This window comes from Lathyrus oleraceus, chromosome 2 (genome assembly GCF_024323335.1).
Source record: "Lathyrus oleraceus cultivar Zhongwan6 chromosome 2, CAAS_Psat_ZW6_1.0, whole genome shotgun sequence".
In the NCBI taxonomy this organism is placed as follows: Eukaryota; Viridiplantae; Streptophyta; class Magnoliopsida; order Fabales; family Fabaceae; genus Lathyrus; species Lathyrus oleraceus.
Window position 1 is genome coordinate 375,518,345 of NC_066580.1, and position 12,533 is coordinate 375,530,877.

Here is a 12,533-nt window from a genome sequence, read left to right on the forward strand (position 1 = left end):
ATGAATTGAACATGATGGATGATATAAACATGAGACCAATGATGTTTGCTTGTGTTTGATGATAATTTGATGTTGGTTGATGAATGCCTTGCTGTTTTAACTTTTTTGTTGCTTTTGGACCCTAGGCTTGGCCTAGTGGTCTAGTTGCTAATATTTGCTTGGTTTTTCAGGATCAAAAGCATAAGGCACATGGAGAATGATGCAAATCAATTTTAATTGATGTTGTTGATGTTTGTATATTAACATAGCATTGTTTTGTAGGTGTTGAAGCTTGGGCTTAAGCCTTGAGCTTGCCTTGTGTTGTGCATAGTTTGTTTAAACTGGTTAACTGTTTGTTGTTTATGGTTTGTCTGCTTGAGTACTGACTGAGTTTGATTGTTTCCAGGTACTTTAGTTGCTCAGTTCCTTGTGAACTATTGCTTTGCTTTGCTTTGCTTAAGCAACTTGCATAGAGGTATAACCTTCTTACTTCATGTAGTCTGGAGACCCGGCTGTTACCGGGCCGGGCAAATAAATGTCTGAAGTCCTCCTTAAGAGGCAATGATTGTGGTTGTTTATTTTTAAGCCCAAGCAGGTGAAAGTCCTTTAAATAAGGCAATTGGTGGAAGGTAGGGGTATGCAGCCTACCCCCCACTATTCAGTTGAGTCTTCTCCTTGCTCCCATTACATGGTTGTAGCATTGAGATCAAAAGCCCAAGATCCTGTGCAGTGCACATTGTGTCTGAGTCATCGAGTATAGAAGGGTTCCCCTATTCTGGACCCATGCTCATTTGTCAGCTCTCCCTGGTTAGGGATAAGAGCTGTGAGGTCTGATCCTCACTTCATCCTATCATCTGCTTCACCTTAGCCTCGTAATGGCAAGGTTAAGAGCAAACACAGCCTGTACAGACGATTGCTTAGGCAGTCAAACCTGATTGATTGAGCCCCTTGTTTGGCTATAGTGCGTGTTATGTGGATATCTGATTGACATGCTTGTTTGAGATACCTGTTCTCATTTGATGATATATGATTGTATGCTTGTGTGCTAGCTTCTTTCCTGGTTAGGTTAGTTTGCTTATGCAAGTAGGATAGAAAACCGAACTTAGGGTGACTTTGCATGACAACATTAGGCTCGAGTCTCAGCTCCCTAGTGTCGTGTTTTCCCCTCGGTTTCTGGTTAGCAATTTAGTCCCTTTCAGGGGAACTACATCGCCCTGATCCTCGTTCCAGACGAGGTATGTAGGCAGGTGGTCGTGCGAGACCACTCCGGGCAACCTTTTTCTTTTTTGCGTGTGTTTACTTGTTATCTGACTGTGTGTTTGGGTTCGGATGCCGACGTAAGCCCAGTGATTGGCAGTCGGGCTCCACGTTTGCCCTTTTGAGTGTGTTTTGGTTCGGATGCCGACATAATTCCATCAAGTGGTTGTCGGGCTCCATGTTTGCCACCCTTGCTTGTTTGATTGTTTTGTGTTGTTTGGCGTGCGTAAGCCGAACTACAGTGGCTCTGATTCTTGTTCCAGACAAGATATGTAGGCATAAGGTGCGACGCCTTATCGAGCCCGTTTCTCTTAACCCCACCTGCGTTCCCCGCGTGTGTGTGTGATGTATGTTTAGCAACCTTTTCTTTATTCTAGGACGTGGATCCCTAGGAGTACCTAGGACGTGAGGGGTGCTAATACCTTCCCCTCGCGTAACCGACTCCCGAACCTTTTCTCTCTGGTCGCGAGACCATGTCTTTCCAGGTTTCTCTGAGTGTTTCCTTTCCCTATCTTGGGATAAATAACGTTTAGTGGCGGCTCTGTGTGTTTTTATTTTTAGGCTCGCCGGTTGTTTTTTTCGCAGGATGCGACAGCTGGCGACTCTGCTGGGGACCCCGATGTAGACCTATGCTGGTCCATCGTCCCTAAGCGAGTCCTTCCTAGCATTTTAGGATTGGTTTGGGTTGCTTGTTGTGTGATTTATTGCATTTATTATTCTAACCAATGTGTATATATTTGCATTAATGTCTGCATGCATCATACTATCATGTTGTTGCCGTCCTCTTTGCAGGTGGTTCTGTTGTTTGGGGTGGGTGTTCTGAGTGGGGCTAAAACCCAGGCCCGAGTATACACCTAGGATTAGCGTGGTCTCACGTCGCTCATGTGTCGGTTGGGCATATTGTTGCGACGTGACATACCACAAGTCGGACGAGGTTCATCTGAGAAGTGCTCTTCCAGTGGGGTTCTCCACTTTGGTTGGGTTATCTCTTTTGGGCTGTTGACTCTGATGACCGATCATTTCCCGGATCTTTGGTTTAGACGATCTTAAGGGAGCTACAATGGCACACCCGCAAGGGCAAACCCATTGAGTATCTCCGCCCGATTGTCGAGACTATTATCCGCCTTAGGATGACCTGTTTAGAATTAACCTGTGAGGGGAGGTTGATTTGTTCAGAGGCATAATCAGATGGTGACCTTTTGAGCTGTGATTCAGAGACATATTTATGAGTCGGATTTATGGTTATTTGTTGCCGTGACGCCGGAGTGCTGTCTGTGATTTATCAGTGGGGATCCGTTTATTTCGGATTCCCCGGGCCGAGATATTTATCAGTGGGGACCCGTTTATTTCGGATTCCCTGGGCCGATTCAGATGGTGATGGTGTGTCTGATCAGAGACCAGTGGTGATGATGATGTATCTGTCTTCCGTTTATTTCGGAACCCGTGGGTCAGAATTGTGATTGTGTATTCCTCAGATGGTTATGATCAGTTCAGAGCCCAGATTCAGTGCAGATGACCAGATGGCTTGGAGGATGGCAACGCATTGCATTCATTCATCAGCATCATTGCATCTTGCATTAATTACATCTAACACATGTTTACCCATATGCAGGGACCCTTTGGATCGAGATCTTGGCTGAGAGACTTTCTATTCAGAGATGAGAAGACCCGGCTTGAAGGATGATGTTGCTTACAGTTTCTTTGACCCGGATATCAGTGTGCTGAAGGATATGATAGCGTTGATCACTCCTGACCATGTGGGGTTGTTTCGTGAGGTGTATGGGGGTATTCTGAAGACAGTTTTCAGGCTCATGGATAGAGACAGGAGTGCCATCCATACTCTACTTCAGTTTTACGATCCTGAGCTGAGGTGTTTCGTCTTCCCAGATTACGTGCTAGGGCCGATGTTGGAAGATTATGCTGATATTTTGAATATCCAGATCAGGGATCAGGTTCCTTTCCGTGTTACTAAGGAAGAACCTGATATTGGTGGGATTTCTCGTGCCTTCTATCTGAGTCCAGAGGTTGTGAAGGGTAATCTGAAGGAGAAGGGTAAGTTGCCTGGTTTTCATCTGAGTTTCCTAGAGGCTAAGGCTAAAGAGCAGTCAGAATTGGGGAATTGGGAAGCTGTCTGTGCTCTGGTTGCGGCGAGCATTTATGGGATCATTCTGTTTCCGAACCAGAAGAACTTTGTGGATATCAATGCCATCCGCTTGTTTATTCGAAGGAATCCTATCCCTACATTGATTGGAGATGTCTATTATTCGGTTCATAACCGGAATGAGAAGAGGCGTGGGGGTCTGATTCGATGCTGTGCGCAGTTATTGGTCAAGTGGTTTATGGGTTACTTGCCATCCAAGGGTGCTTTTGTTCTTCTGGGTCAGAATGTTAATTGGGCGACCAAACTGATGGGTTTGAGGGCTAAGGACATAGATTGGACTCACAGCAGCGGGGTTGGCCAAGATTTTATTTGCAGTTGCAGGGGTTTTCCCAATGTGCCACTTATAGGGGTGCAGGGTTGCATTAATTATAACCCGACACTTCTTAAGAGGCAGATGGGATTCGCTATGGAGCTTCCACCATACAAGAGTGATGTTCAGGAATCTGTGTACTTCCCGGTTGAGGGTAATCAGGATAGGGTGAAGCAGATATCCGATGCATGGCGCAGTATTCAAAGGAAAGGCAAGGCTTCTTGGGGTAGGGCTAACAACAGATCTTTTCCTCCATTCGATGATTGGCTCAGAAAGAGAGTGGAGCTTACTTGTCTACCGTTTCCTATGGTCGATCCGTGGTATCCGTTGGTTGAGGAGACTCCTTCTACTGTCAGTATGGATGAGTTCTTAGAGATGAAGCGGGAACGAGATCAGCTGCTTGCAGAGAAGACGGAATTGGAGATGAATGTTGCTCGGGTTCAGAGAGCCAATCAGGAGCTCAAAGCAAAGATGGAAGATCAAGACAAGCGGCATGCCCTGAATGCAAAGCGCTTCGAGATGGATACCGCCTACTATGGGAAGGTTAGTCAGGCTTTGGCATCTTCAGCAAAGGAGCATGATATCACTAAGGAGAAGCTGTTCAGAGCATCAAAGGTGATAGAAGATGAGAAGAGGAGGCAAATCCTAGTCAGGGATCAGAGGGATGAGAGAGCCAGAGTCCTCGCTGCAGAGTGGGAGGCGGAGAAAGCAAAGATCAGGGCCGAGAGAGATCATTACATGGCAGAGAGAGACCACTACTTCAGACAGATGAAGATTCATCAGAAGGAAGTTGGAAGACTACAGCAGGAGAACACCGAGCTCAGGTTCGCCGTAGAGTTCGCAAGGATGGAAGGCGAGATGGGGCCACCTGTGGGACCCTCATCCAGATAGATCTTTCATTTGTGTTGAATTACCGTCAGGCTTGTTGACGGAATTCATTTGCTTGTATTTCTTTCCTATTTTGGAGGATTGTATTTGATATTTGATCTGATGTATGACTATTGCACTGATTGTGCACTCTTTTGGTTATGTGATGGCGATTTTCATTCAATGATTGGTTTTCAAGCTTTATTTGCTTTGCTGTATGCACTCTCACGAGCACACACATGGTTGGGGGTATCATGCTAAATCACATATCTCCGATCTGCACGACAAAATCAAACACTGCTAATCAGAATATTGATGCCGGATTATTATTTGTCTCGATGATGCCAGGGTCGAGAGACAGAGTGTCCTTCATATGGATATGCACTGCATACATGCATAATCATGATAACTTGTGTTTTATTTTGCAGGTGACTATTACTAACGTGTTTGTTTGTAACCAGGAATCATTGCTCGCGCTCGAAGAGTAGTACCCCTGCACTCAACTCGCCCTCACAGATATTACACAAGAAGAAACACTCCCAGACTCATGGAGCTTCCCAGTGCTGATATGCTGGAATTGAAGGAGAAAATGACCGAACTGATCAATATAATGCAAGGTTTTGCCATTGGTCAGAAGGCTCTCGCAGATAAAGTTGAGAAACTCGAGCGGGTTTCTGCTCAGAACAGTGGGGTCAACCTGGATGGAGTCTCCAACCAGGGGCAGGGATCTCGTGATGGTGGAAAGAGGACAACAGTTGGTCTGGTGAATAATGCTGGTGCTGCTGGTCAACCTGGGCCTAGTCAGAATATGAAAGACAACTTTGTGCCTCCGTTTTATGGGTTTGACGAAGATCAGGAGGAAGATAGAGAGGCTGACCAGTTCTCTATGCGAAATGAGCCTTTTGTGCCTTACGACATTCCTCCTCAGAATAAGGAAATCCAGCTGCTGGCTGAGAAAATCAAAGTGCTGGAGAGCTATGCCACGCCTGGGGTGGTAAATATGTCCAACATGGGGCTGGTGGAGGGGATTGTAATCCCTCAGAAATTCAAGGCGCCCGCATTCGACAAATACAATGGCAGTTCTTGCCCGGAAACTCATCTCCAGGCATTTGTCCGCAAAATCTCAGCATACACCGCGGATCAAAAACTGTGGATGTACTTTTTCCAGGACAGCCTGTCTGGAGGCTCCTTGGAATGGTACACCAAGTTGAGATCGTCCGATATCAAAAGCTGGCAAGATTTGGGAGATGCTTTCTTTAAGCAGTACCAGTTTAATGCAGATATGGCTCCGAGTCGTACCCAGCTGCAGGGTATGTCTCAGAAACATAATGAGGGCTTTAAAGAGTATGCGCAAAGGTGGAGAGAGTTGGCTGCCAGAGTTCAACCTCCGTTGGTAGATCGGGAGATGTCTGATTTGTTTATGGGGACCCTGCAGGGGCCATTTGCTGAGAGGATGGTAGGATGTCCTGTCACCAACTTCTCCGACATTGTGGTGGCGGGGGAAAGGATAGAGAGTTGGTTAAAGCTGGGCAAAATTCAGGGTGCGTCTTCTTCTTCTTCTGGTACGAAGAAACCATTCGGCAATAATGGTGGGCAGAGAAAGAAGGAAGGAGACACCAGCGCAGTGTACACGCAGCGCGGACCCGGTAGGGAACGTTACTTCCAGCATACCGCTGCGGTAACAATTCCTGCTGAGTCTCATTCAGCACAACCGCAACAGCAACAGCAACAGAGACAACAACCCTTTCAACAGAGACCACAAAGGGCTGGTTATCAAGTCCGGGGCAGAGCGCAGGACAGACAATTCGATAGGCCTCCGGTGACCTATGCCTTTTTGTTCAAAAAGTTGATGGATTTGGGCCTTGTGCAAACTAGAACTCTGGCACCTTTGAGACCTGATCAGAGGCCAGCCAGTTATGATGAGACTGCGAAATGTGAATTCCACTCAGGTGCGCCTGGGCACAACATTGAGAACTGTAAAGCTTTTAAGCACACAGTTCAAGACCTGGTGGATTCCAAAGCCATTAATTTTGCTCCATCTCCCAATGTCAATGCCAATCCCATGCCTGCGCATGGTCAAAGGGGGGTGAATGCAATTTCTGAGGGAAGTCGAGTTGGGCTATTTGATGTTGATCAGCTGAAGACGCCTTTGGCTGAGGTCAAGAGGCAGTTGTTAAGAAATGGGGTTTACCCGGGCTGCGGGTGTGAGTGTGCTGAGTGCACTATTTCTGCAAATGGTTGTGAGCTTCTGAGGAAGCATGTCCAGGGGCTGATGGACGATGGGGAGATTGTGATCGAGAAGTCTGAAGGGAAGAAGGAGGAGGTCTCCACCATAACCATTTTCTATGACCGGTTGATTTGTCTAACCTGGTGGAGGAGGCTCCAGTTACCATCACGGTACCTGGGCCGATCCTTATGACAAAGATGATGCCGTGCCATGGCATTATGGCGGGGAAGTTTACTGTAATGGGGAGAGGATGGAGGAGCAGATTGCTAGTGAAACCACCGTGCTAAAGGTGGATAATGCCGGTCCCAGCGGTTTCACTCGCAGCGGTAGGTTGTTTGCTCCCGACGCTTTGAGGAGGGGAGAGGAAGAAAAAGAAAAAAAAGAAAAGGCCGAGGCTTTAGCCAGGGCGAAAGGGAAGGCTGTGGCAGAGAATGGAAATACTCCTGTGATGACACCGGCGCCTGCGGGGTCGGATATCAATCTTGATGATGAAGCTGAAGAGTTTCTAAGGATAATTAAGAAGTCGGAGTACAAGTTGGTGGATCACTTGCAGCAGACTCCTTCAAAAATCTCAATTCTGTCACTGCTGTTGAGTTCTGAGGGTCATAGGGAGGCTTTGTTGAAAATATTGAAGAAAGCTTATGTTCCTCAGGAGATCACAATTAACCAACTGGAGACCGTGGTATCTAATGTTCATGCCAGCCATGGGCTGGGTTTCACGGATATGGATCTGACAGTGGACGGCAGGAATCATAACCGGGCTTTGCACATCGCAATGGAATGTAAAGGAGCCGTGCTTTCGCATGTGCTGGTTGATACCGGCTCCTCTTTGAATGTGTTGCCTAAGAAAGCCCTAGCGAAGCTAAACTGTGATGGGCTGATTTTGACCCCGACTGATTTGATAGTGCGTGCTTTTGATGGGTCAAAACGGGCCGTGTTTGGAGAGGTGGAGTTACCAGTAAAGATTGGCCCGGAGGTGTTTAAGTCAACCTTCTATGTTATGGACATCCAACCAGCTTACAGTTGCTTGTTGGGTCGCCCATGGATTCATGCTGCGGTAGCAGTTACGTCGACTTTGCACCAAAAGCTGAAATATGTTTGGGGAGGCCAGGTCGTTACTGTTTGTGGAGAGGAGGACATCTTTGTCAGCCACCTGTCTTCTTTCAAATATGTTGAGATGGACGGCGAAATATGGGAGACGCCTAGCCAGTCATTTGAAACTGTTAAGGTGGAGAATGCCCTGTTCGCCAAGCAAGAGGAAGAGAAACCGTCCATCGCTTCTTATAAGCAGGCTGCTGAGGTAGTCAAAAGTGGAGAGGCTCCAGGCTGGGGCAGAATAATGGAGGTCCCTGAGAAAAAAGACCGTTTTGGGGTTGGATATCAACCGGGCCGAGGCTTGGGACGAGGAAGAGGGGGTCGTACGTCTGTAACTTTCACGAGTGCCGGAATGCTGGATCCGGACCACATCTGCATGATGGGTGAAGATACTGACAGCGACTGTGACATGGACCGGTGGATAACGCCGTGCGAACCAGGGATGGAAATCCACAACTGGAAGGCCGAAGAAATCATCCGGGTCACTCTCCTCGAAGAGTAATATTTTTCTTGTTTTCTTTCTTATTTGCATGCAGACCATGCGTGTTGCCCGACACGTAATGGTCCATTGTAAGGGCCACCTCATGTTTAAATTTGCAGAATTTTGCATCATTAATAAAAGGATGTTTTTCAGTTAAAAGCGGTGTTCCCTGTTTTTCATTTATTTTTGCAGTTTAAAAATTAAAAACAAATAAAAATGGCAATGTTTTCATTTTTCCTTTTCAATTTTTCACACCGGTTCTAAAGCAATGCATGAATCAACATTCATGCAGATGCGATTCCTCTCCGGATCTCATTGATAACAATCCTGTTACACCCTTGTATGACTTCGACAATCCGATCTATCTTGCTGAAGAAGAAGACGAAGAAGATTGTGAACTACCAGGGGAATTGGCCAGGTTGTTAAAACAAGAGGAGAAGGTCATTCAGCCGCATGAGGAACAGATTGAGGTTGTAAATCTGGGTACCGATGAGGTTAAGAAGGAGGTGAAAATCGGGGCTGCTTTGGAGGAGAGTGTCAAGAGCCGAATGGTGGCGTTGCTGAAAGAGTATGTCGACATCTTTGCCTGGTCTTATCAAGATATGCCAGGGTTGGATACCGATATTGTTGTGCACAAGCTACCGTTGAGAACAGATTGTCCTCCAGTGAAGCAGAAGTTGCGCAGAACTCGACCTGATATGGCGATGAAGATTAAGGAAGAAGTGCAGAAGCAGTGGGATGCTGGTTTCCTTGCTGTCACTAACTATCCGCCATGGGTTGCGAACATTGTGCCAGTCCCGAAGAAAGATGGGAAGGTAAGAATGTGTGTGGACTACCGAGATCTGAATAGAGCTAGTCCGAAAGATGATTTTCCACTACCACACATTGACGTGTTGGTAGATAATACTGCTCAATTCTCGGTGTTTTCCTTCATGGATGGCTTTTCTGGCTATAATCAAATCAAAATGTCGCCAGATGATATGGAGAAAACAACGTTCATTACACCGTGGGGCACCTTTTGTTACAAGGTGATGCCATTCGGTCTCAAAAACGCCGGTGCTACTTATCAGAGAGCCATGGTGACTTTGTTTCATGATATGATTCATCATGAAATTGAATGCTATGTTGATGACATGATAGCAAAGTCCCAAACAGAAGAGGGGCATTTGGTAGATCTGGCCAAGCTGTTTGACCGGTTGAGACAGTTCAGACTGAGGTTGAATCCGAACAAGTGCACGTTCGGAGTGCGGTCCGGTAAATTGCTGGGGTTCATTGTAAGTGAGAAAGGAATCGAGGTTGATCCTGCAAAAGTAAAAGCGATAAAAGAAATGCCTGAACCGAGAACGGAGAAAGAGGTTCGTGGTTTCTTGGGTAGATTGAACTACATTTCACGGTTCATATCTCATCTAACAGCCACGTGTGAACCAATCTTTAAATTGTTGAGAAAAGACCAAACGGTCAGGTGGAATGATGATTGCCAAGCGGCATTTGAAAAGATCAAAGAGTATTTGCAGGAGCCTCCGATTCTGATGCCTCCTGTGGAGGGAAGACCGTTAATTCTGTACATGACAGTCCTCGAGGGGTCTATGGGGTGTGTATTGGGGCAGCATGACGAGTCTGGTCGAAAAGAGCATGCCATATACTACCTTAGCAAAAAGTTTACCGACTGTGAAACAAGATATTCACTGCTCGAGAAAACTTGCTGTGCTTTGGTCTGGGCTGCTCGCCGACTAAGGCAGTACATGTTGGTTCATACCACTTTGTTGATTTCCAAGATGGATCCAATCAAGTACATTTTTGAAAAGCCAGCATTGACCGGACGGGTTGCGAGGTGGCAAATGATTTTGACAGAATATGATATTCAGTACACCTCTCAGAAAGCGATCAAGGGGAGTGTATTGTCTGATTACCTCGCCCAGCAGCCTATTGATGATTATCAACCAATGAAGTTTGAATTCCCTGATGAGGACATCATGTTTCTCAAATCGAAAGATTGCGAGGAACCAATCCCGGAGGAGGGGCCTGACCCTGAATCCGAATGGATTTTGATGTTTGATGGGGCCGTTAACGTGAATGGAAGCGGTGTTGGTGCTGTTTTGGTTACGCCGAAAGGATCTCATATTCCTTTTGCTGCCCGGCTAACATTTGAGTGCACCAACAACGTAGCTGAATACGAAGCTTGCATATTGGGTATCGAAGAGGCGATTGATTTGAGAATCAAGAACCTTGTGATATATGGAGATTCAGCTCTGGTGATAAATCAGGTTAACGGAAAATGGTATACGCATCAATCTCATTTGGTTCCGTACCGAGATTATACGAGAAGATTGTTGACGTTTTTCACCAAGGTGAAGATGCATCACGTGCCCAGAGAGGAGAACCCTTTGGCAGATGCTTTGGCTACTCTGGCTGCCTTGATCAAGGTGCAGAGGTGGAATCAGTTCCCCAGTGTTGAAGTGGGACGTCTGGATAGACCGGCTTATGTGTTTGCTGTTGATACAGCGCCTGATGATGAGAAGCCGTGGTATTACGATATCAAGCGCTATCTTGAGACGCAAGAGTATCCTGAGGGAGCATCTAAGAAAGATAGAAAGACTCTGCGGAGGTTGGCCATGGTATTCTACCTGAATAAGGATGGGGTTTTATATAAGAGAAATTTTGATTGGGTCTTGCTCAGATGTGTTGATGATGCAGAAGCAAGCCAATTGATGAAAGAGGTTCATGAGGGATCGTTCGGTACCCATGCCAGTGGGAATGCCATGGTAAAGAAGCTGCTGAGAGCAGGTTATTATTGGATGACAATGGAGGCCCAATGTTTTAATTTCGTGCGGAAGTGTCGTAAATGCCAGATTTATGCTGATAAGGTGCACGTGCCTCCAAATCCATTGAGCTTAATGTCGTCTCCGTGGCCGTTTGCTATGTGGGGCATTGATATGATTGGAAAGATAGAGCCTACGGCTTCGAACGGGCACCGGTTCATATTAGTGGCTATTGATTACTTCACTAAGTGGGTAGAAGCAGCCTCTTATACGAACGTGACGAAGCAGGTTGTGGCCAGATTTCTCAAGAGAGACATCATTTGCCGATATGGGGTTCCCGAGAGAATCATTACTGATAATGGTTCTAACTTGAATAATAAGATGATGGCAGAGCTGTGTCGGGAATTCAAGATTGAGCATCACAATTCTTCTCCCTATCGTCCGAAGATGAATGGGGCGGTTGAGGCAGCCAACAAGAATATAAAGAAGATTGTGCAGAAAATGGTGGTAACCTACAAGGATTGGCATGAGATGTTGCCGTTCGCATTGCATGGGTATCGAACGTCGGTACGCACATCTACTGGGGCAACTCCGTTCTCGTTGGTATATGGGATGGAGGCTGTACTACCTGTCGAGGTTCAGATTCCCTCTTTGAGAGTCCTGATGGACGTGAAATTGCAAGAGGCTGAATGGGTAAGGACCCGGTACGAAGAGTTGAGCCTGATAGAGGAAAAGAGGCTAGCAGCCATCTGTCATGGGCAGTTGTACCAGCAGAGGATGAAGCGTGCTTTTGACAAGAAGGTGCGACCTCGGGTGTATCACGTGGGTGATATGGTGCTGAAAAGGATCCTTCCTCCTCAAAACGATCGAAGGGGCAAATGGACACCGAATTATGAAGGTCCATTCGTGGTCAAGAAGGTTTTCTCTGGTGGAGCCTTGTTGTTAACGACCATGGATGGCGAGGATTTTCCATCCCCTGTGAATGCGGACGCAGTTAAAAAATACTTCGTATAAATTGACCCGCTGGACGAAAAGAACAAAATAGTCCAGGCAAAAATGGGCATCCCGGCGAACCAAAAAACAGAAAGAAAGGTTCGGGCAAAAATTAGGGATATAAATGAAAAATTGTACACCCGGCAAGTCGAAAACCTGAAAAGGCGACTTGGGCAAAAAAGGGTATCCCGGTGGACTGAAAACCTGAAAGGGCGGTCCAGGCAAAAGAGGGATTGAAACGAACAACTGCGTCTAGCATGATCGTTTGCGCTTTGGTTAAAGCATCATGGATAATACCCGGTAGGGATCAGTCAGAAACGTCTTGTTCAGAAGGCAGAAAGCACGGAGAGTCTGAGGACATATGGGGTGTAACCGAGTTGGAACTCGATGAGATTACGGGTTTC

At 46.5% G+C, this 12,533-nt stretch overlaps 1 protein-coding gene across 1 annotated transcript; it reads left to right on the forward strand.

Annotated features, from left to right (window-relative positions):
• The first annotated feature begins 210 nt into the window (after window positions 1–210).
• On the forward strand, window positions 211–4,758 carry LOC127119583 (uncharacterized). The gene is made up of 2 exons (XM_051049844.1): window positions 211–454; window positions 2,849–4,758. Exon 2 carries the CDS (start codon window positions 2,895–2,897, stop codon window positions 4,596–4,598), a length of 1,704 nt encoding a protein of 567 aa, XP_050905801.1. The 5' UTR covers window positions 211–454; window positions 2,849–2,894; the 3' UTR covers window positions 4,599–4,758.
• The last annotated feature ends 7,775 nt before the right edge of the window (window positions 4,759–12,533 follow it).

Coding starts and splice junctions, on each gene's coding strand:
- LOC127119583 (XM_051049844.1), top strand. CDS start 2,895: ATGAGAAGACCCGGCTTGAAGGATGATGTTGCTTACAGTTTCTTTGAC.